Source organism: Camelus dromedarius, chromosome 19 (genome assembly GCF_036321535.1).
Source record: "Camelus dromedarius isolate mCamDro1 chromosome 19, mCamDro1.pat, whole genome shotgun sequence".
Taxonomy (NCBI): domain Eukaryota; kingdom Metazoa; phylum Chordata; class Mammalia; order Artiodactyla; family Camelidae; genus Camelus; species Camelus dromedarius.
This window is the reverse complement of record NC_087454.1, coordinates 35,438,591-35,462,914: the sequence shown is the minus strand read 5'-3', so window position 1 is coordinate 35,462,914 and position 24,324 is coordinate 35,438,591. Positions and strand designations below refer to the sequence as shown.

Sequence of the window (24,324 nt, the reverse complement as noted above, 5' to 3'; positions counted from 1 at the left end):
TCAGTTTCCTGGCTTATAAATTTCATTCACCCTTGATTTTTTTCCGTATACTGTCAATGAACAACTCCAGTTAATTCTACCTGAAAAAGTCCTTCTTTTTTTAAATTCCAATTTATTTATTATTGTATTATTTAATTATTGTATTTTGGTGGGGAGGAGGGTAATTAGGTTTATTTCTTTTTAGAGGAGGCACTGGGGATTGAACCCAGGACCTCGTGCATGCTAAGCATGGGCTCTACCGCTTGAACTATATCCTCCCCTCTAAAAAGTCCTTCTTTTTTATTCCCAGTGCCATTGCCTCAGCTCCAGGCTTCACCATAGCTAAGCCATCTCTCTCTTAAGTCTAATAGTATCCGTAGGCAAGACAATTCTTAGACCTTGACACCAACATTCAAGACACTGACATTCAAAAATAGTACTGATTTTTTTCTGAATTTTATCCGAGAAAGTTTTCACTCAACTGCTTATATAGCCTTTTTACTTTTGACTTAACGCTTCCAACTTTTTAGTTTGTTGGTGATTTTTGACAATGTGCTTTTACTTAAACGTGCCACTTCAGCAAAAGTATTTGGAACACCAAGTACACTCAACCCAGTATTTATATTGACTATGCACAAGATAATACAGTAACCATTATAGGGAACAAAATGTTTAATAAAAATGAATTTAACCTGGACTTTACCTATCAAGACTTGCCAATCTGCTAGAGGAGATAAGGCGTAAACCTAAATGTGTATAATACTTGCTGGGATAGGGTAACTTATAAAAATGTACAGAAAAGGCTACCAGAAATATATTGAGGGAGAGTTTGCTTTCACTGAAGGAACCAAAGCGGGCTTCATGAAGGAGCCAACATCTGAACAAAGACTTCAACAATGTGAAATTTTAAATACGTATATTTTTCATACACCTTATTGAACCTACATATACGCAAGACACTACACTAAGTGCTAAAGACACAGAAATGAACAAAAGACAGACCTCGACTTCAAGTGGTTCTCAGTCTAGTGAGGAAGAAAAATAAACTCAATGATTATAATCAGGTTATAAATATAAAAGGAGTTATATCGGAGATTTAAAAAAAAAAAAAGATTACAAACTCTAAGGAAAGTGACAAAGTTCAGGAGAAAACCTAACTCCTCTTTAAAGGGAATGTCTCTGGGAAAAGGTGCTACTTGAACTGAGCTTCGAGTAGCCAAGACCAACATGAAGGCAGGCTGGGGAAGAAAGAAGCATCACACACAGGAATGAAGGGCCCAGGGATGCAAAGGTAGGAAGCATGTGCTTGGCTGATGGTTCAAGAGAGCTGAAGAAGAAAGGTACAAGAGGTGGACAGAAAAATGACACCTAGGCAGGTGGTCAGACTATGGTCAGACTAAGAACTAAGGACATTTTTTTTTTTTGGATTATCTTCATAAATTACTCCTGACTTACTGCTAGTGCTAATTTGTAGACAATTCTCAATTCTGTACGTGGGTTCATTTTTACCAGGTAGACCAGAAGGACACCTAATTAACTGCATTTCTGATTGAAAGATTAATGTGACTGGTACCAGGTGATCAAATGATGGAATCGTCTTTAGGCTTTTTACGTTAAGCTTTGATTCCTGACTACTTGAAACTTCTGAGTGCCTTCTTTGATGATCTGGTCATTGCTGTTTAGTTTACATCTGTGGGTAACAGTCATCTTATTTTTATTTCATGATGACCTAGTACCCGTTGCTCAAGGGGATTATTACAGGAAATGGAATCAGGAACAATGGCGATTCCCAAACATTTCAGGACCCAGCAGTCCTCCTTCTGTGGTGATCAGAATGTTCTGCCACCACTAATGAATCAGGCTGAGCCTTATCTTTTCATTTGGAGCTTTGACAACATGAACTATAACTTACTTCTAACCTATTTTGGCAAAAAAAAAAAAATCCATATATGTGTTTAGTCTCTAGTTTAGACTCTCTATATATGATCACATGAAAACAAAATAAATGACCAACTCAGCAGAAGAAATCTATCAATTGGGGAAAAGAGTAAATTAAAATTCCAAACTTTGCTTCATTGAGGGTATTTTTCTTCACTTATATTTGGTATCACCATGTCTACATGTTCTTCAAAGGGACCAGAATAAAGTATCCTCCACTGACTATGTCAATGTCCACATCTCCAATTTGGTTATTCCACCATCCTTCCAAAGGCAGGAAAGAAATGTTTAAGCTTATCACCACTGACTGAGAAGATGCTTAATTATATGATTAGAATATTTCCAATAACTAGCTGAGAATAAATTTCAAGAAGAAATCAATCTTTTAGTCCAGTAGACCTGGGTGGTGGTACCCCAGTGAGAGTCTTCCAGCACCAAAAGGTGGCATGAGGATACTGAATGCTTGAAGGTGACATCAGTGCAGCATCGGGAAGTCAGCAAAAGCTGCAGACATTAAGATGGGGTGGCACCAAAAATAAGATGCCTACTCTACCATTTTGCATGCATCCTAGTAGCTCCAAAAAGCCAACTCACCAATAAACATGTTCTTCCAGTTACTCTGAGATGCTTGCAAATGTCTGGTCTAGCAGCTCCTAAATGGGGCATTTGGGTACCAACTCATGCTCATTGTCAAGGAGAGCTCTGTACCCATTACTTACTCCCCAGGCCAGCCTCTGCATTCCTGACATCCTCTCTACATCTCGTCAAAGTCATCTTACAACTTCATGACAACAAACAGCCAGTCGCTCTATTTCTTTCCCTTCCAAATCTCTCCCTACCCACCCTTTACTCTCTGCCATCATAGGTATGGGTCTTCTTCTACTGTATCAAAGGCTCTCCCCCTTAAAGGAACCATTCAATCTCGCAGCTCAGTTTTGGGGATAGGTTGTTCTCCCCAGTCCACTGAGAACGGCCCTGCTTCTGGTGGCTTCAGGAACACAATAGGTATTTCCCTTAAGACATTCAGGAGGGAAAGATTTTCCTTCCACGCTCTTATTACCTCGTGGCTCCTTTTATTACCCTTCCACTTGTTTCAGAGTAACGTGTCTACGACTAATCCCCAGTTGATGTCTTTTCGGCGGGGCTTTCTCACGTCTCCATCAGGCTCTCTCTCCCAAGAAACTCCCACTGCCAACCTTCTCCCAAGAATTTTCAGAAGGAAGAGTTAACATTCCCCCAAGCCCACTCCGGCTGAGTGTTTTCCATGTTCTCTTCAGCCAATCCACAGTAAAATTGTATGTCATCCCTTTTGTCATAGGAATATAGTATATCTATATTTATACTGTGATGATTTATGACCTTGGGATTTAGGTTTTTAACATCGTTTTCTTTGGGAGTTTTGTAGGCCTTGACTAAATAGGAAGGACTTTGCAGACAGTCTAGAACAAGAGGTGTTAAATAGAAACATTTTCTTTTAAATGACAAGAAGGAAAACCTACCTGCCCATGTTTTTGCTGAGGAGCCACTCCATGGGGCATTTCAGGATGTGGTGGGGCCTGGAGGTCTGCCCCCCGGGTTTTGGGGCGCACCACGTCAGAGGCCAGACTGGAGGAGAGGGCCAGAGACCGGGGCCGAGCAGCTGTGGTGTCCACCCCCACTGGGGGGCCCTGTTCACCCTGTCTGCTTGGAGCTTCATCCTCTCCTTCAGAGTCCACAATGAAGACATATTCAGCTTTGAAGAGGTCACTCTGCTGCATTCCTTGAGGTTCGTTTGCTTTCAGTCCCTTTCCTTGTGAAATCTTGTCCTTCACCTCTAAAGGATAAGTCAACGTTCCTCCGTCTCTCTCCCGTTGGCTCCCAGCATTCAAGGTCAAGTACTCATTGGAAATAGACTGCAATAAACGTAGAGACATAAAAGCGTTGACATCGATTTGATAAATGCTTCTTCTTTGCACATACCCTTAAAAGCTTAACCTGCTTATAATCTCCAAGGACAAGAGTTTTTAAAAATATATCTAAAAATCAGATTGGCTTAGGAGAAATTGGGTTGAAATTAGCGGATTACTTTTACTAACCTGCTTGTTCATTCTGGTCCAAGTTCATATAATTTAGGGTTTAGAATCAACATCAATGAACAAACCTGCTTTCCAATAAATCCTGATACGACTTTTTATGAAGAGAGGAAAGGAGCAATGCTTTCCATAAAGATATTCATGAAACAAATGGGGACTGGTCAAGGGTTTAGTTAATGGTCAAGAAAAACCTGTATATCCTGCAGAAGCCAGGGGAGAAAGGAAATCCCATTGAAAAGTTCTAAAATAATATGACTCTTTAAAAGTTTGAGAAGAAAAGTAGAATTGGAACAAAATGCACAGAAATTCAAACAAAACAATCCAAGCTGATTGGGAAGAACTCATGAATAGGACACCAAGAAAGACAGATATTTTTAGTGCAAAGTATTTTTTAACTGTTATTTTATTTTGGATTTGTAATTCTCAGTATTTTCCCATCCAATTTTCTCTGAATACATAGAAGGTTTACAAGACCGGGGGGAGAGACAGCTGTATTATGCACTAAAGCATCTTTTTCTATAATTATAGCAGCTACGTACACTAGGATTGTGTTTAAAAGACCCAAGGTTAATTCTCTGGGTTTTGATCATCATACTATGGTTACTATTCTTCTTTTCCTTGCCACTTTTCTTTAAGTTTCACATTATTTTGAAATAGAAAGTTAAAGACAGAAAATAAGTTAAATTTCAACTATGGCCGTCAACTTAATGTGGGCTCATATGTAATATGTGTTGTGTATGTGAAGACAGGATAGTCCAACCGTGGACTAGATACAACTAAATGAAGGAGATGACTTCAGACCCTCATTCCACACTTTTCAGCTGATGATCATAGTCAAGATAAAACCCAAGTTGCCTCTGATTAGGATTTCTCTGACCATGGTCATTTCATATATTAAATTACAACACTAGGTAGTAACAAAACCCAGATTGGAAGGGAGTTCAAATTAAAAATCAGAGGATTCAAAGACAGATTGCTTATCACATGGGAAGTTAACAGAATCACTAGAGAGCTGGCAAAGTTGAACTAGTTTTTGGAAACATTATTAATGATCTCAAATAACTCCCTCCATCCACAGTCCATTATTCTCTATTCCTTTATTCTGATGTATTTTTCTTACAACATTTATCACCACCTGAGATTTTATTATCTCCTTTTTACTGTTTTTGTTGTCTGCCTTCCCGATAACAAATAAGTTACATGAGTTGACTTTATTCATTCGGAATCCATAGCACCAAGCACGTGGCGTGTGTTCAGTAAATAGTTTTTAAATATGTAAAGGATGAGGGATTATCTACCCTGTTCTATTAGAATAGTGAATTGTTTTAAAAACAGGAAGAAAAACCTTTAATCTTTTAAAGATGTGGTTGTGTTGGCACCAATGTATCAGCAGATGAGTATCATTATTTTAGGGAGCTTTGGAGGTCTGCAACCAAGGTTGATTCTTGTATCTACGGTCTCACCCACTCAGAGCACCTAATAACAGAAAGATCCCATGAATATATTATATATACTTGAGTACTGCTGGGGACAAACTTCCCAGAAATGCCTTACATAGCATTCAGGGTTTCTCTGAAATAATTTGGTCCCAACAGTCTTTGAAATAAGATAGCACTGTAAGTTCCAGGTTCACAGATAAATATATTATTACTCTCTAGATAGAATGTTTTCATATAGACAAGGAAAATCAGACAATTTTATCTTCTGCAAATTGGCTCACAAATACCACAGAGCTCCCTCCGTCACATTTTGTTTCTAACAAGACAGTATTAAAATACATTTTAAAGAGAAAAAAAATTTTTTTACCCAAAATATCATTATTTTAGCACAAGTCATGTTTAGGTTTTTGTTTGCTTGTTTGAATTTCATTTTCAGTCTTGGTCTCACTTTAGAGAAGAATCATCAGGGTATAAATACCATTTTACAACCTACTGGATCACTTAGTAGTATACAAATTAACATGCTCCAGGAAATTACATAATCATGATGGCTGTAACTTTGTCAAGGTGATGTGCTGTCATAGTCTTCGCATTTCTCTGACTGTTACACATTGGGCCATTTTTATTTTTCTCTAATTATTTTCCTACGTAACACTTTTCTTCTTTCGTACTGTTTCTCTGGGACACGTTTCCAAGACTCAGATCACTGAAAGGTTACTGAAACATTCTTAGGACTGTGGATAAGGGTTTTCCACTCAAATTACCCAAATCCACAAAACTAGCAACAAAGTGTGATCATGCCAGTACCTCAACAATTTCCCTAACATCGACTATTACATTTTTTTTACTGTTGCTAATCTGTTACACACAAAATAATACCTCACTCGATCTTGTATATATTTCCCTGTGCTATACAGTATAATCTTGTTTATCTATTCTACATATGCCTGCCAGTATCTACAAATTTTGAACTAAAATAATTAATAATAATAATAATAATAATAATACCTCACTCTATCTAGTATTTTCTCTATGAAGATAAATTTAAACTTTTAAAAAATTTTGCTTTTATTATTTTAAGATACCTTTGGGAGCAGGGGATGCCAAGAGGCAGAATATATCATGTGAACAGCAAACCACAGGACGTCAGACCCAAAGTGCTGAGAATAATGTATTGGAAAGAACCCAGGACTTGATCACGTTGAAGCTCCTGTTACATAACTATATTTTTAGCCAATCTTAGATTTCACAGTCATCTCACTTTAAGCAGAGAAAATAAACTTTCATACAGATTTTCAAGTCATTACTATGGATTATTTAATGTTAATTGCTCGATATAAAAATAATAAAAATAATCCTACCCTATTTACAGTTTCTGGAGTCTTATCGCTTGGCTCCTCAGGAATTTTAACAAGGAATTTAGAGGTGTCAGTCAACTGGGAGTGGGTTGGTAGTCTTCTGACAGTGGGAACAAATGTGAAGATCAGAGGTTTGGCTTCAGAGTCACCAGAAGAGACCTATGAGACACGTAATAAATGAGACTTTCAGTCTTCTTAAAGGTTCACCTTGACTTCGTTCTCTATATATTGTGATATTTACCTCATTGATTTTGATAAATTGCCTGTTACCCTGTGATCATGTGTATGGTTACCAAAGAGAACAGCCTTTAAAATATTCAGAGTGTATCAGATCCTTTTTTTATGAAAAATATTTCTCAGAGAAAGAAATACAACCCCAGGAAGATCCCACTATAGAACAAAGCAAGGAAAGGGCAGGGGGACAAGTCGACCAGCTGGCATAAGGCATCTGTACCTCCGTGGGGTCATCGCAAACACAGCACCTGGTCTACTCTGCAACTGACTTGCATCCATTTAGCCCTGGGTTTAGCAAGTCTGAGCTGGCTCTCAATCACTAAGCACGCATGAAACTTCCAACAGAGATCGTTATCAAGAGGGTTCAAATACGGACTGAAGGTGGAAAGTTTACTTTTCTGGCTGTCGGACTACCCCTGCCTCTTCTCAGGGAAATACCCTCTCTTTCCTTCCTTCTTCATTCATTCAAAAATCATCTTGTTAATACTTGCTGTGTGGCGGCCCTTGGGAGCTCAGGCGACAATCGTGAAGAGGAAACGGTCAACAGACCACACACAAGCAGGGAAAGTGTGGGCACAGGAGAGGAAGGGAAGAATGATGAGGGGTGCTACCCAGTCTGGGAAACTCTGCAAAAGGCAGCACCTGAAACTGAAGCCCCGGGGGAGAGGAAGATGAGGACCCCGGCTGAGCGAAAAATAAAGAAGGCGTCAATGGTGGGGTGAGGACCAAGCCTGGATTTTGTCCTATTGACAACAAGCAACCGTGAAAGTCCCATAGATTGGGCACGGCATCATCACATTAGAATTTTAGATAGCTAATGCCGGTTTTTAAAGACACGAGATCGGAATCAGGTCAGAAAGCCAGGAGCGGCAGATGGGGGGCCACGTGGATAGGGAGAAGGTGCTATATAAAGTATATACACAACAGGGTCCTACTGTACAGCACAGGGAACTATATTCAACATCTTGTAGTAACCTGTAATGAAAAAGAATAAGAACACAAATATATGTATGTATCTGTATGACTGAACTATTACGCTGTACACCAGAAATTGACACAACATTGTAAGCTGACTATACTTCCAAAAAAAATTGTCGTTATTCCCCCATCACAGTCATGGCACCATTCCTGGGCTGTAGCTTATCATCAGAAAATAATAAATCAATGCTTTCCTTTGTAGGAAGGGACCATGACATCCCTTGTGAGATTTGGGGAGCCCACTAAGTGTCATCAGTGATACACAACTCAGCACACCTTCCTGATGGATTATTTTCCAGGAAGGTTTCTTTACATGACTCATCTCATCAATATCATGATGGATGGAGAGGGGGGTTTCAGCAAGGAAATCACTGAGGGTAGTTCAGATAGTTCATCATAGAATTTCATTTGGATAGGAAATAAAGATCGTCTTCTAGGAGTCAGAGAAGACGTGAAATTGTGACTTTGTCCTCAGGCTCTGTAAGCCTGCCCTCATCTCCCCACATGACAATGACAGGTGTATCGTAGGTTTTATCCGGAGGAAATTTAAATACTGATGCATGAAAGCCTTCAGTGTAAGTGTCCTGTGGTTACAAAATACACATAACCATCATTAACAGTAACTTTGCCTTCCAAAGCATATACAGTGACAAAAATTCCCTTTCCAAAAGGCTTGCTACTTAAGTATTTAAAATACAAATAGGTGGTTGCTATCGATACGTTATAAACTATTGACTTTTTAAAGGTTAATAGCTACAATTTTAGTGAATAAAATGGAAACAAAGTATGAATAAACACCGATGCTTCAATGAATAAAGTGCGCTTTTAGAACACTGCCCTCCAAGGAATTTCTCAACATAACCGCAGGTTGACAATAAAAGCAACTGAAAATAAGTAGAATTGTTTCCTTCTACTTTATTGTTACAGATTCCTACAGAAACATCCATTTCCTACATAAAATTTCTTTTTTTCATTTCCTACATAAAATTTCTTCACCAGTGTAGGAGTGCACTTTTTTTTTATTTTAGTGGAACCAACGTATGATGTCATTCAAGCATAACATAAAAATGGAAAATCCAATTGTACTAATAAAGACTTTATTCATCTTCCTAGGTTACTGCTACGGAAAAGACCAGGGATAAATTCCTGTCCACACACAGAGCCTCAGAAGGACAACCACCAAAAGGGGGCCATGGTTTGGTATTCGCTTTTAAGCTGGGAGTACAATGTTATCATGCAGTTCTTTTCATCACTTTTACCTAGCATCCTCTTATCCTACCAAAGATGTATGGAATTTTTTTTTTTTTTTGCACAGAATTTAGTTGGAAAAGGATTTGAAATCATACTAGCGACACTATACAACATGTAGATGAAGAGCCCCTTGTTAGCTGGTTGACTGCTGAATCCCTTATTCAGAAAAGAAAAATAAAATAAAATGAAGTGCCATTTACTGCATACTGTGGCCCAGTTCCAGCGGAGCCCAGAAATGAATTGCTATGGTGATGAAAACTCATTTCCCACACAGAGCAGAAACAGATGCATGTTAATACCATTGCATTTGTTAAATGCCAATTAACACTTTCAGTTGTCGATGTTGCTTAAAAACACATCTTAGTTCCTCTCCTTGGGAAACCACTTTAATCACAGAAATTAGAGCCGAAAGGATTAAAAGCTCTTCCTAAATATGGTTTCCAGGGCTCGAAACTGAGACTGTCCCTTCTCACCGGACAGCTGGCTAATGATTTAAGAGACTGTTCACCCCCGTGCCATGAAGGCTGTTTGCACTTTTGCTCTGTCTTGAGCTACAGTGCCTTCCTTTCTTCTATTTCTGTGAAAGTTCTTTCCCTTGCGATGTTGACACCCACACTCACAGATGGCCACTAGCCTCCTGTTGAGAAGAAACATTACAGGGTGTCTGGGCACACATGCCACGCCAAGGACTGTCCTGAGCATCTTTGATTGCCAGTAAGCAGTTTTGCTTTAATCTGCTCATCCTTTCCCCTAACTGTCTGTAACATTTCATTTGAGTATAGCGAAACTGATCTACTCCCAGGCAGCTCTCCCTCAAACCCGCTTGCAGCCAACACCACAGTGCAGAGCCTTTAAAAGTTCTTGAAAGCATTAAGGAAAGACTTCCTTTTACCTGGGGTGCGGTCTGAACACTCCCGGCTAGGATGCACGAGTTCATTTGGAAGTGATTGTTCCCGCAGTCCCTCGGGAGCCCCCGTTCTGGAAGCATTGATTCATCACATAAGGGAGTGAGCAAATCAACGCCTTAGGTGGGAAGGGAGCCGCTGACTGAAACAACACACACACACACACACACACACACACACACACACACACACACCCCACGCACAGAGAAAAGAATTCTAAAAAGAGGTAACATGGAACCCTCCCTGAACTGAAGGATTTTGTCAGCTCCAAAGAGCAGATTTATGTTCAGACCATTTTTAGATTTGGAACTTCACGAGAGGTCACGTTGACTACTAAAATGGAGCCAGTAGAAGTTAAAAAAAAAAAAAAAAAAAAGAATCACCACCTACAGGCATTCTCCCCTCTTTTCTTTGCATGCATGTCCTCCAATTACATATTCTGCAAAAAAGAACAGAGAAGCCAGATTGTGCTGCAACATGGAGCTGATTGAAGGGTCCCCCGCATCTGCCAATCCCAGCCATCAGCCGGTCACACTCACTGAGAACATTCAGAAGTACGAACACATGCAAACACTGGGTCTCGATAAAGGACGAGCAAACATACAGTGATCACTTCAAAAATCAATAACTTTAATTATTGGTCCTTGGCACATAAACAGCAAGTGATCATCCAGGAGCATCTGCAGTGACTGAAGTTTTGCTATGAACCACATCTGCTCTAAAAGAGAGCTTGGAATCAAATATTCGTCAAAGCAAAATCCCATTCCAAGCTTCCTGGAAGGCAGTGCTCGTTCCGACCACAGACAAACCTCAGAACTTCACATGTGAAACTGATTGGAGCCTTCAGCTTTCGCATTTCTATTTTCTAAGTATTGATTTTTCTCCAAAAATCTGTCATATCTATATTTGTGCTTTGGCAATGAAAGATGTTGTGTCACAAGGGCTGATTATAGACCAAAGGCTCTGGGAAGAATGAAAGTTTTATTTTAGGACTTAGATTATACCTCTTAACATTTTCACCGTTATCAAAAGCCTGACTGTGTGGAAACATTACAAGTAAAATAATCGTCAATATTTTATTATGCATGTGGGGAAAAGCTATTCCAAATAACCCAGTACTTTTTGACCTAGGAAATGATCTAAACTGTTTAATGGAAGTGCCGTGTAATATCATGAAACAAATTATACGCCTTTTTCTATGCTGTGTATATTTAGGAATACTTAAAAGAGAATTTTATACCTTCCTGCCCTCAAAGAGCTTACGGTTTAACTGAGAATTAAAGCAGGTGTACCGAGATAAAAAGCAAAGAAGAAAAATCCCACACTGCAGTTCTCAACGTTTACACATGAGCCACTGGAAGATCTCATTAAAATGCAGCTTCTGATTGAGGAGATCTGGGGTCATTTCCCACTAGCCCCTGGTGATGCCCAGCTGCTGGTCTGTGACACTCTGAGTAGCAAAGACTCAGAGGAATTTGGGGAGGCGGGTGTTGAGATCACAGTCACCTGGAGTAAGTAACTCAAGGATAAAGTGGCATTTGGGCTGCGCTTAGAAGAGGAGGGGGAGGGGGGCCTCTGAATGGTGAACAGAATAACCCTTATTTCCAGTAGAGAGAAAGCCCTGAGGGATGACACCTGTCAGCAGGCAGCAGGTGCCGCCCTAAAGCCCGGGGCCCACCGTGTAGTCAGATCACTCACTGACTGTGGGACCTGGGGGGCTTTCGGGACCCCTCGAAGGCTCAGTCCTCCACCAGTGAAATGTGGATCAGTGTTGTACTTATTTCACAGGGTTCTCGGGCAAATTACAATTAAATCCGGCATCTAAAGCTCTGTGCCAGGCAAAAACTTAATATATGTTGCTCCTGTGAGTACGACTGCTACTCAGCCTGGTAAATAACATAAATGAGAATACAGGCAAATAAGACTAGAAAAGCTGGTTACGTTTAGATCATCAGAGATCTTTTTTTTTTAAATTATTTTGCCATTTTAATCATTTTTAAGTGTCCAGTTTAGTGAGCGGCATTGGGTAAAACTGATATGGTTGTGTGATTGTCACCACTATCCATCCACAGAACTTTTCTCATCTTGTCCAACTGAACCTCTGTTCCCAACTGGGCAATAATTCCCCATTCCCTGCCCCACCCCAGCCCCAACCCCCCCACTGTTTTAGTTTCTACATTCAGGTGCATCTCTCCCCTGTCTTCATAGATCATCAGAGATCTTGAAGTAAGGTGTTTTGATGTATTCAGTAAGGAATAGGATTTAAGATTTTATATATTTTTTTTATAAATATATATTTATATATGTGTGTGTGCATATGTATATACATATATATGTGTATATGTATGTGAATCCAAACATCAAAAGGTAGACTTGAACAAACAATAGGTTCCTACTGTATAGCACAGGGACCTGTACTCAATAGCTTGGAATAATCTATAATGAAAAAGAATATGAAAAGGAATATATATATGTATATGTATAACTGAATCACTATGCTGTACACCAGAAACAAACACAACATAGTAAATCAACTACACTTCAATTTAAAAAGAGTAGCCTTAACAGATCCTGGGCACCACACTCATCTCCAGGTTCCGGTGTGCAGCTCCCCAGGGGAAAGAAACAGTTCCCTCCTGTGTTACTGGTTCAATCAGTTTATTCTAAGTCAGTTCAAACAACAAGGAAGCTCTTTTCCTAAATCTCATTCTGTCCTTCTCCCTCTGGTCTTTCCTTTTGCTCATTCCCTCACCCTAAAAATAAAGCAATATCTAGGCATGTTGGCACAATCAAATTTGGGAAGGGAAATACTTCAGCCCCTCCCCTTTGCCCTACTTGAGTTCTTCCTTGAATCCTTTTACAACATGACAACCAATTCAATTAATACATTATTTTGTTGTTTTGTTCTGTGTCTTATTGGGAACTTTTCTCTGATCATTTTCTTCAACTTATTTTATTAATAATCATTGGTGTTACAAACAATACATGCTCAAGAGGGTGTGGAGAAAAGGGAATCTTCCTACACTGTTGATGGGAATGTAATTCGGTGCAGCCATTATGGAAAACAGTAGAAAGATTCCTTAAAACACTAAAAATAGAGTTACCATATGATCTAGCAATCCAACTCCTGGCATATATCCAGAGAAAACTCTAACTCAAAAAGATATATGCACCCCAATGTTCATAGCAGCACTATTTACAGTAGCCAAGACAAGGAACCAACCTAAACATCCATCAGCAGATGACTGGATGAAGAAGAGGCATATATATATGTGTGGAATATTACTCAGCCATGAAAAAGAATGAAATAATGCCATTTGCAGCAATAAGGATGGACCTAGAGATTATCTTACTAAGTGAAGTTAAGTCAGAGAAAGACAAATATCATGTGATATCACTTATATGTGGAATCTAAAAAATGATACAAATGAACGTATTTACAAAACAGAAACGACTCACAGACATACAAAACAAACTTACGGTTACCCAAAGGGAAAGGGTGGGGGAGGGATAAATTAGGAGTTTAGGATTAGCACATACAAACTACTATTTATAAAATAGATAAACTACAAGGTCCTACTGTATAGCACAGGGAACTATACTCAGTATCTTGTAATAACCTATAATGGAAAAGAATATGAAAAAGAATATATATATATATATGTTAACACAACATTGTAAATCAGCTGTACTTCAAGTTAAAAAAGTAATAATCAAAATTGTTGGTGTGATAGACTATTTCTTATATTGATAGAAGATATAATTTTTACTTAACAAAAAGCATAAGAGCCATGTCTTATAATAGCATGCTTCAGCCATCTGGCTAGTACCTACATACAGCCTCAAAGAGCACATGCATTTAGAACAATCTCTATAGAAACCAACTTCATTTGAATGGAAAATGATGGCACCTGGTCAAAAAAATAGGCCTCAGTCTCAGATGACGAAGACCAAGTGCGCTACTTACACAGGATGGGGGGCAGGGAGGAGGGGAGGGTCTACCCTCCAATTACACCTACTTTTTTCTATAGTTAATAAGGTCCCCCAGGATCTGCCTAAGACCCTGAGGCATTTTATAAACACAGACTTTCAATGATCTCTCTCCCACTCAGGAACCCAGAATGTCCTGCTCAATAACATTTTTCCAAAAGAAAATAAAGCTTGTTGAAGTTTGCAACAGACAAACACAATCCAAAATTCTCTTTAAAATCTGGCATTATTGATGGTTGAAGTAGAGCATTCTCCACTCTTCCTACTACACATATTTTACTGCAATACCTTCCAGCCTGAAGACTCTTAAGGTGTTGCTTTTAAAACAAACAATACAGAACAAATAGTCTTGCTTCCTGACATGGGAAACAAATCTGAGACAAAAATAGATTTGTCCATGAAACTTTGCTAAGAAACATGTAAATGATTAAATAGATCCAGCTGCCAAGGCTATTCAGAAGTCCATTTGTCTGTTCTTATGCCTTGTGCTTTAAAAAAAAAAAAAAGAAGAAGAAGGTACTAGAAATCCCATTTATTTATCTTTATAAACACCTGTTGAGTGCCAGGCACTATTATTCTAAGCTCTAGGAGACATCAAGATAAAGACCTATTCTCAGCATGTGCTACCATCTTGTGAGGGAGGCACCTTCCATCACAGTTTACAGCGGTGGTGAGTGAAATCAGAGAGCAGCGCAGGTGATGTGCTGAATCTGAGCTGCGTGGGGAAGAGGTCTCGGGCCGTTCCCAGGGAGCTTTCACTCTCAGCTTCTGCCCTTGGTTTCTCTTTCTGGTAACCAACATCAGGACACTTCTCATTCTGTTTTAGCCCTGGGTGGTGTTTTTCCTCTGAAGATGGGAATCACTTGGGGTTTGGACCCCAGTCTCCAAGATAATTCTAGGGATCCCAATCAGACTCAGAATGAAGTATATGGTATTTAATGTGAATTTTGACACGTCATCAAAACCGCATGAGGTACCGTCACAGCCTCAGTTTGGTTTGCTTCCACTCCTGTTATTAACACTCATGGAACTGCTTATCTTTGGGGGATATCCTCCCAGGTAAAAGGCTACTAGAAGCCCTCCTTAATTCTAGTAAACCAAAACCTTCAAAATATTGAAGAAACTCTAGCTCTAAGTGAAAGCAAGGAAGAGGTGGTCCCAAATTCCACACCCTCTGCACACTATAGACCCACGTGTGCCAATGGGTCATGAACATATTCTGCAGCACAGGAATGTGAACTGAATAAATGGCTAATACATTGACTAAAAGATCTCAAAACATATCCAAAGTACCAAAGTGTGGTGCAGAGAGTTGGGAATAAAGCCCAGGATTTAACAGAAATACTCAGAGATTCCATAGTAAATCACTTCTATATACATCATAAGAGACACTTAAATTCTAACCCAGAATACAGTTTATAAAATCTTATTTGTAAGTGCATAGAATAGTGCTTTAGAGTTCACATCATAATTTCATAAAGGAACATAAACAAAGTAATATTTATTTCCAATATGATTTTTGGTATAATACGATTTAAATGTTTAAAATAAAAGGGGGCAGTGGGGAGCATATAGCTCAGTGGTAGAGAGCATGCTTAGCATGCACGAGGTCCTGGGTTCAAACCCAGTATCTCCATTAAATAAATAAATAAACCTAATTACCTTCCCCCACTGCCAAAAAAAAAAAAAAAAAAGCTTAATAAAAATAAATAAATCAAAGGGGAAGCAACAGCATTCTATTTTATGTTCCAGATATACTGACATATGAAGAAAGCCCTCAAAAGCCTTCATCACATTCTACAGATAAAAATTGTATCTGTGTTACTCACTTTGGGCAATGATGAAAATTGAGTTCAAAAAATGTTTTTAAAATGGTTCCCCAAAAATGGCTCAAATAAAAAGGTTTAATGGGTTATTTTAGATATGCTTTTTTTTTGGTGGGGGGAGGTAATTAGGTTTGTTCACTTACTTATTTATTTTTAATGGCGATACTGGGGATTGAACCCAGGACCTTGTGCATGCTAAGCCCACGCTCTACCACTTGAGCTACACCCCTCCTAACTGGTTAGTTTAAAAGCTCTCAACTCTCTCGCTTCAGGCTCTGCCCATCAGAGCAAGTCATGAACTGCCCTGCCCGTAAGGTAGGTCATCATAGAAAGATCGATAACCAATGTATTGTCATTAGAGTCACATCTTCACTTTCCAGAACAATTATATTTTACAGTAGCTCCCTTATATCGGTCAACGTAGAGAACAGGCTAAGTACAAGTGCAAAGACACACATACCAAGAAAATAACCACTACTTACTATACATATTTTGCATTTTATCTTAATCCATCGTTTCTTTTCATTTATACGCTATAGACATGCATGCCTCTTAGCAAATAACTGAAGGAAGGTGTCAGAAAGCCAGTTTTGGTCAGTTTTAATCTCGGGCTATCTAACTTTGACCGGAAGAACAAAACAGAGACAGTATAAGAGTAAAACTAATTAATTGTGTTGGTGAAACAGCAGAGAGAACATGGGCTTTAGGTGAGCGAGTACTGGCGTGGTATCCCCGCCCTCAACCACATATTAGCTGTGTGACTCTAGGCAGATTCTTGACCTCTCTGAGCTTCATTTATTTTGGGGGGGAAGGGGATAACTTTTTTTTTGAGGATACTTTTTTGGGGGAGGGGTAATTAGGTTATTTATTTTTAATTACTGTTGTTATTATTTTTAATGGAGGTTCTGGGGACTGAACCCAGGACCTCGTGCCTGGTAAGTACACACTCTACCACTGAGATGTGCCCTCCTCCCAATTTATGACCTAGAGTTTATCACATAACCTGGGAGACTCTTGGGTGTAAAAGGCGGGAGGATGGAAGTGGGGGGCCCACTGTTAGTAATTCCTTCAGGGCAACGGGCATGAAATGGGATGATTTGGTACAAACCAAAACATAATCAGCCTACTAATTTGCAATTTGGGGGTACTAATATCTCAAAACTGTTGTGAGGTTAAAAATGGCATCATGTAAGAAACGATGTAGGAAGTTTAACCATATACGTGTTCAGTAAGTTATTTTCCCTTCTCATAAATCACAGCTAGGCATGGGTTAGGGGCGGGGCTGATACGAGGCACTAACTGTGTTATCTTCTTAAAAACGGAGCAAAATGAATGATTGACATCTGCTTGGAAAGCTTGGGTTAATTCCTCTTCACCCTGCTGAGTTCTGAGAAACTCAAGAGATTCCGTGGTGAATCATTTTAATTTGCATGATGAGGGTAACACAATTTCCCAGCACACAATACACTTCATCAGATCACTACCGTATGACAACTGGGGTCAGATAACAGCCTCTGCTGTCTGCTGTCTTACACCTTGTACTTCTGCGTAGCACTTGATGTTTTTAAGTTACAAGAGGGGAGGTTGTAGCTCAAGTGGTAGAGCGCATGCCTAACATGCACGAGGTCCTGGGTTCAATCTCCAGTGCCTCCTCCAAATAGAAATAAGTAAATAAACCTCATTATCTCCCCCTCATAAAAACAAAACAAAATTTTAAAAGAATTTTTAAAAATTATATGGTTTTATATATATATAATGGATTCTTTCCTATTTGGCTCCCCCATTGAAACACAACCATCAGGACAGTGGGAAATTTCTATTTTGTCTCCTGCTGTATCTCCAGCACCTCGTTTAGTGTCTATCACACAGTAGGGGGTCAATAAATGTCCATTAAATAAACGCAAGACTGTGTGCATTCATGAGAGTTAAGTGAAGGATTCAGACAGGGCACGAGAGATTTCTGTCTTCAAGGAACATTCCGTGTTAGGGTCTATAGAGAAATCAGAGTGATTTAATCACTGTATAATTTTATCACTTTGACGACAGATAGCATATAAAAATAATAGCAACCCACACCGAATGCCAAAGCTGTGACTGTTTTAAGAACGCCTGGAAGGAATCAGCATCCAAAGGGTGTGTGAGGGGCTAGGGTACGTGAAGGGAAATGGAAAAGCTTCTCTGGTCCAGATCACTCCTGTCAATCTTGGCAGCCCGGCATGGTCTGCCACCCTGGCCACGTCACACGCCTCGCCCACTCCTCCCAGAACAGCCTGGATGTACGTATAATACATATAAACACCATTTAACGAGTTTTATGGGATGCTGTTTCTGATCCTTAATATAGATCATCTCTTAAATTTCTCACAACAAGCCAGCAAGAGAACCAGGATGCCCATTAGACGAGTAAGAAAAATGAGACTCGGGGAGATTAAATTATTTGCTTAACCAGCACATGACGAAATTGGATTTGAATTCCAGTCTGCCTGGCTAGAACCCAGGGTAATGCGGACTCTTATTTGCTGACAACTTGGTCCATTCTTACCTTAGAAATAATCACTTACAGAAAAGCGGTAAGAGAGGTCGCGGTGCAGAGAACAACGCAAGGCAGGAGCCTGGCAAGGATTTTGTTTTTAATGCCATTCTGACCCCGGAGAATCGGGCCCCAATGAACATTTTCCCCAAGCCTCCAGTATTCATTCCCAAAACGTGGCCACCTACTCCGACTTTCCTAGCTTTTGTCACTGTCATTCTCTTACTGTCTCTACCCGGCTCCATCTATAAAAGCAATGCATGGTTATTTTGCAACATAACTTTAAGTGGAAATGAGATATCACCAAAAAATATGATGGTATTCGTACGAATTTCAATATAGCTAGCACAAAATAGACAGGGTAAAGTACTATTGAATGACTAGCTTAACGATAAGTATTTCATTACATTTAATAAGCAATATTTATCTCCAAAAACATCTAAAGTGTGAGCTATAAACTATGTTTTATACCATCAACTTATTAACTCTACCAATAGAAACAATGAAATTTGGAGTCAGATTCAAATCATAATCTACCAATAAGTAGCTGACGACACTCTGTTAGTGAAATTCCTTAAGCTTTCCTTTCTTTGTCTACAAAATAGGCAGCGTAAAACCATCCAGATCGCATGGGGTGAATGTGAAATTTTATTGAGACGACACATAAGGCCCCGAGGGTATGGCCCAACACACAGCAGACACGCACTAAGTATTAATTTCTCTCTTTCTTTTTAGGACAGGTGAAAGGTATGAGGTTTAACGAAAATCTCTAAATTGGTGCAGGATCGGAACACTATCATGTATACGTGTGGTCTCCTCTGTTTCCTTCCCTTAATGCACTCACTCCAAAACGAAACAGAAAGGTAGATTTTTAACTATCTTCACCATCAGCCTAAAGATCCGTTACAAACCCTGTGACTCGCCCACAACTGCTGAAAACCAGATTCATCAGGAGTCACACAAGTTAACAGGTCCAACCTTGGTCCTCCAGAGTCAGTCACCACTTAGACTGAAGGGCTGTCCCCAACGAAGGTGTCAATGTATTTGTAAAAGAGTCATTGAGTGGGTGAAGAGATGCAGGTGAGTCAAAGTACACTGGGATGGTCTTTTCTTTTGGTTTTGGATTTGACACAGTAATTCTCCCCGAGGGAAAAACCAGCTGATGGCGGCAGTAGCCAATCAGCTCCCACAGGATGGGAGGGGTCCTGGGACCAACAGTGCCGAGCAGTCTTCATGGAGAGAGGAATTACTGGTGCCTTTCTGATCACCACTGCATCCCTGGTGCTTAATACTGAGTAGACACTAATTATATATTTGTTAAATGAATGAATGAATGAATGAATGAATGAATGAATGAATAGCACATGCCAACCCTAGAAAAAAAAAGAGAAGAATGAAGAAACGAAGGTGCTAGGGGTCAAGTGTAAAGAAATTGAAGACAAAAGGCAAAGCTTTTCTCCCCACGACTCACCTTATTAGTGGTAAGTCAGCAGCCACTGTGATTTACCCTTCCTCTGGCACTGCTCTGACTAAATCAAACTAGGTGACAGGAGGTTTCCTAGGTCAGAAATCGCCACCGTTTCAAAGGTGGAATATTAAGAAGTAATCTAGAAGATATAATACAAGGAAAACATGGCTCTTACTTTTCTTCTCTTGGTGTGTAATGAATAGGCATGATGTGAGAAGGAAAAATTTCAAGTCAAATAAACAGATCATTTTGAGTTTTTTTTTTTAATCCATCATAAAAGGGAGATGGAAATAGCAACCATCTTACCTGAAAAAAAAGCACTTTTCCTACTTAATATTTGTCCACAGATTAGATTAAAGAGACGATTAATATAAATAGATAAACAAGGTCCTACTGTATAGCACAGGGAACTATATTCAATATTTTCTAATAACCTATAATGGAAAAAAATACATATATATATATAGCTGAATCACTTTGCTGTACATCTGAAACTAACCCAACATTGTAAATCAACTAGACTTCAGTTTTTAAAGATCTGCAATGACAAATCACTCCCTCATTTCCATAAAGAAACTAGATTATCTAACTCATAGAGGTTTTGTGATAATTAAATGGAATAATGAAAGGAAATGATACCCGAGACAGTCCCAATATGAGGATCTCAAAAATCATCATTCGTTGTTGTAGCTGTCGGCTCTCGTGTTGTGTTGCTGGAAGTAACTAGCGATCTAATGTTAAGTATATATTTAAAACCAATGAATGCTAGCTCTGTAATCATCATTATAAAGTTTCCCCAAAAATATTGTTACCGAATATATATACCCCAAAGTACTTTTCTTTAAAAATCAGTATTTTGATTTCTTTTTTTTTTTTCTGATCAACTTTGATCATTGTTTCTTTGCTTTTATATTTTACATCTCTGTGTACAACGAAGCCCGTTTCCCACTTACGGTTTTGTTCACGGATAAGTCTGCATGGAAAGGCAGATCTGTTCCCTTCAGAGCTGCCTAACCTAATAACCAGCAAATCTGAAACAGAAACGCTGTTCAGGAGTCTCCGGTTTTGAATATCACAGGACTAATTAACTTGCAAATCTCACTAGAGTGTTCCTGGTAGAAAGATTTTAAGAATCACTTGTCAGTCTTTTGAAAGCATGTATTGACATTAATAAATCTGGTTACCTGGACAGGGTTAAGGATGCTGAGAGGCTGGTATCTCTAAGTCTTAGACCCCAACAGGCTGTCCATGTGTATCGAGTACAGCTACAAGTATGTGTGTATATATATATATATATTTTTTTTTCCAAATCAACACGTGACTATGTAGGCGCTGAGTGAGCCTTCAAACTATGTGAAAATAAGTTCTAGAGGTTCTAATGACATTCAATTGAACAGTCTGTAGGCATAAAGGAATTTGAGACACACAAAAAAATCGTTGTTCCAGTGCATAGCTATTAAAATGTTTTGCTGTAAGAAGAGAATGCCCTTTTCTTTCTGGAGACATTTACTGAAGTCCATAATGTATCATTTCAAGTCTCTCAATAAGCTTACCAGTAAAAATACAAGATGTGTTCTGTCAATATTTTCAAATTACACTGAATTTATTTTTAAACTATCTTCTAAAAAAAATGACATAGGAAAAAATAAAACAAAACTAATCCCTCTTCAAAACAGTTTTTCAGGGAAAGAAGAATCAATGATCACTAAGGACCCTCAACAATTCCTGTGAAAATGGATGTGAGATTTTTATTTCAGCAAAAAGCATCCGTGGACTTTTGCCAATTCATCACTTTTTTTTTTTTTAACTGAAGTAGTCAGTTACTATGTGTCGATTTCTGGTGTACAGCACAATGTCCCAGTCACGCACATACATACATATATTCATTTTCATATTCTTTTTCATTAAAGGTTATTACAAGATGCCAGTTCGTTACTTTTTAAAGAAACCTTTGGCTTTTCTAAACTCCCAACCATGAAGTCAATGGCCAGACAGCTGGACTTGAGTCTGAACTCTGCCACTTAATAGCTGTGTGACATTAGACAGATGCCTCAACCTCTCACTGCCTCAATGTCCTCATCTGTAAGATAGGAATAAGAAGAGGAGAGACCCCAGAGGGTACACATAAACCCTGGGACCACTACCTGCCTTGGAGTCAGCATTCAATAAATATTCAGTTATGATCGACTATTGCTAACAACAGGAGGACCGTCTAGGTTTTAAATTTCCATTATTTCCGACCTTCCTCCACCGATTCTTACATCCTACTTCCAACACTTCTGAAGATAATCAGCGAATGACCTCTTGCTGCTCAGCTCGTTGACTTTCTTTCTGAACATCTCTGTTACAGACGTCGTTGGCTCCTTTCATGGCCAAGGAAGTCTTTCTTTGGGTCTCTCTGAACCCTCCCTGCCTGGTTCTTCCTCTGCCTCTCCTCCTCTGTTCTTCTTCCTCCAGAAGAAACAGCCCAAGAGGTAAAGCCTTTGACATAGTTCCTGGTACATAGAAAACACCCACCATCTGTTAGATGATTAGTAATGTTAATGTCCAATTGGATACGTCCAAAATCTGTTGCTATTCCATACTCATAGACAAAAACTCTTCTCCGTAATTTCTAAACTGTTTTACTGCCACCATCATTTTCAGGACACCAGATTTCAGCCTTTGTATGATTTTGTAGCACTTGTTTCCATCATCTGAAATAAAACATGGTAATATATTCTTCAACTGTAATAAAAGGAATTTTTTTTTCAGCCATGTATATTGCTGCCTAGTTTAAAGGTTACGTTCTGCAGCCTCCCTTCCTTATAGGTGTGGCCGTGTGATTAAGCTGTGACCAATGAGACGTAATTAGAAGTCAGTCTCCTTAAAATAATGTGGCATCCCCTTCTTTGTCTCACCCTCCATCCTGCTGCCTGGAATTTGGATGTGATGGCTGGATCTCTAGCAGCCATCTGAGACCCTGATGATAGAAGCTTCACTTTAAAGAGGATGGAATGTTCATGAATTGGCAGGAGGTCAAGGTCAAGACTGATAACCTCTGAACTTTTTTTAAATAATGTGAGAGAGAAGTAGACATCTGTCAAGAGGTTTCTCTCTTGTCTACAGCCAGATCTGATATTAAATGAATTAACACTTCGGTGCTGACTCTCCCTCCTCTCACATGCATCCCTCATTCTCGCCAGGCCCCTTTCCTCACAGTCTCCCATGCACTTCAGCTCCGTTTGCCTGTATTGTCTTCTTACCCTCAAGTATCTTGGGTTTGCTCCACAAGATGGTCCAGATCCACCAGGAGCCTGTAGCTGAATTTTAAACTGTTCCCCTATCTCCCTCTCATCTGAATGTTGTAGCATCTCTATCCCACATCATCAGTCATCCCCAGAGGGCAATCTTGTCTCTTGGACTATTTGTAAGATCATTAATAACCAGAGGGTGCAGGTTGGGTTCTCTAGGAATAGACCCCGAGACAAAGTTCCAGGTGCCAGCTGTTCACAAGGGATTCACATCTTTAAGAGGGATGGGGCAGAAGCAGGACTAGGCAGAGGGAGGAGTTGAATTGTGCTGCAGACCAGACAGAGCCGGGGCTGGTTATGTAGGGAGCTCGGAGTAAGTGCGCCCACGAGAGCATCCGACATCCAGTCAAAGCGGCCAGGTTTTCATCTGATGTGGGCTCCCCCGGGAAGGTGTGACCTCAGGGAGGCCTCTCTCTGCAGACAAGGAAGACCCTGAGCGAGGGGACAGCTGGAGGCTGTCTGCTCATCACACTCCCCGTGCTTGGCTCTTCCTCAAAGCGGAAATGGGGGCCACACAGAGTGTCTATCACCCTTGGTCTGAATTCTACGCTTCCCTTCCAAACACCAATTTTAATATGAAACCCACAATAGGTGTTTGATAACTATTTACACAATACTTCACTGAAACTTACTCTATGCCTAGCCTAAGAAACAACCCATACAGCAAAGTTCCTGAGATGAATCCACTCACAGCCTGAAAAAAAAAAGGTTTTTTAAAAGTTCCTTTATAAGAAAAACTCTTCCTAGAGTCAGCAGTGACTCTGCAAAAGCTTTCAATCCCTTGTTTTGCTAACATGCCTTTTCCACTTAACTGCATATAATGCTTCCCACCACTTAGATGCTGCCGGGGTCTCCAGACCCACACCCCCCCACCCCACCCGAAGTAGGAGCCAGTGACACAGGGCTGCCCGCTGGACTTGCTTCCTAGGAGAAAGACGGTGCTGCGGGGGGGAACCTTCCAAGGAAGAAAGCTCGCCATTCATCCGGAGATCATGAAAGCAAACCCAGTCCCCTTTCACTCTCAGCTCATCCGGGAGTCCCTGCAGAGTCTCCTCAGTTTCTA

At 39.7% G+C, this 24,324-nt stretch overlaps 1 protein-coding gene across 4 annotated transcripts in view; it reads right to left on the bottom strand.

Annotated features, from left to right (window-relative positions):
• Positions 1-10,291, bottom strand: part of MLIP (muscular LMNA interacting protein) — a 117,287-nt gene extending 106,996 nt beyond the window's left edge. For 3 of the 4 annotated variants that reach the window (XM_064476593.1, XM_064476594.1, XM_064476595.1), the window contains exon 1: positions 3,417-3,743. In XM_064476593.1, coding sequence (XP_064332663.1) covers positions 3,417-3,674 — 258 coding nt within the window. In that variant the 5' untranslated portion in view covers positions 3,675-3,743. Of the gene's footprint in view, positions 1-3,416; positions 3,810-6,789; positions 6,946-10,141 lie in introns of those variants that run through there. The other variant, XM_064476596.1, reaches the window with a different exon arrangement.
• Positions 10,292-24,324: the final 14,033 nt, after the last annotated feature.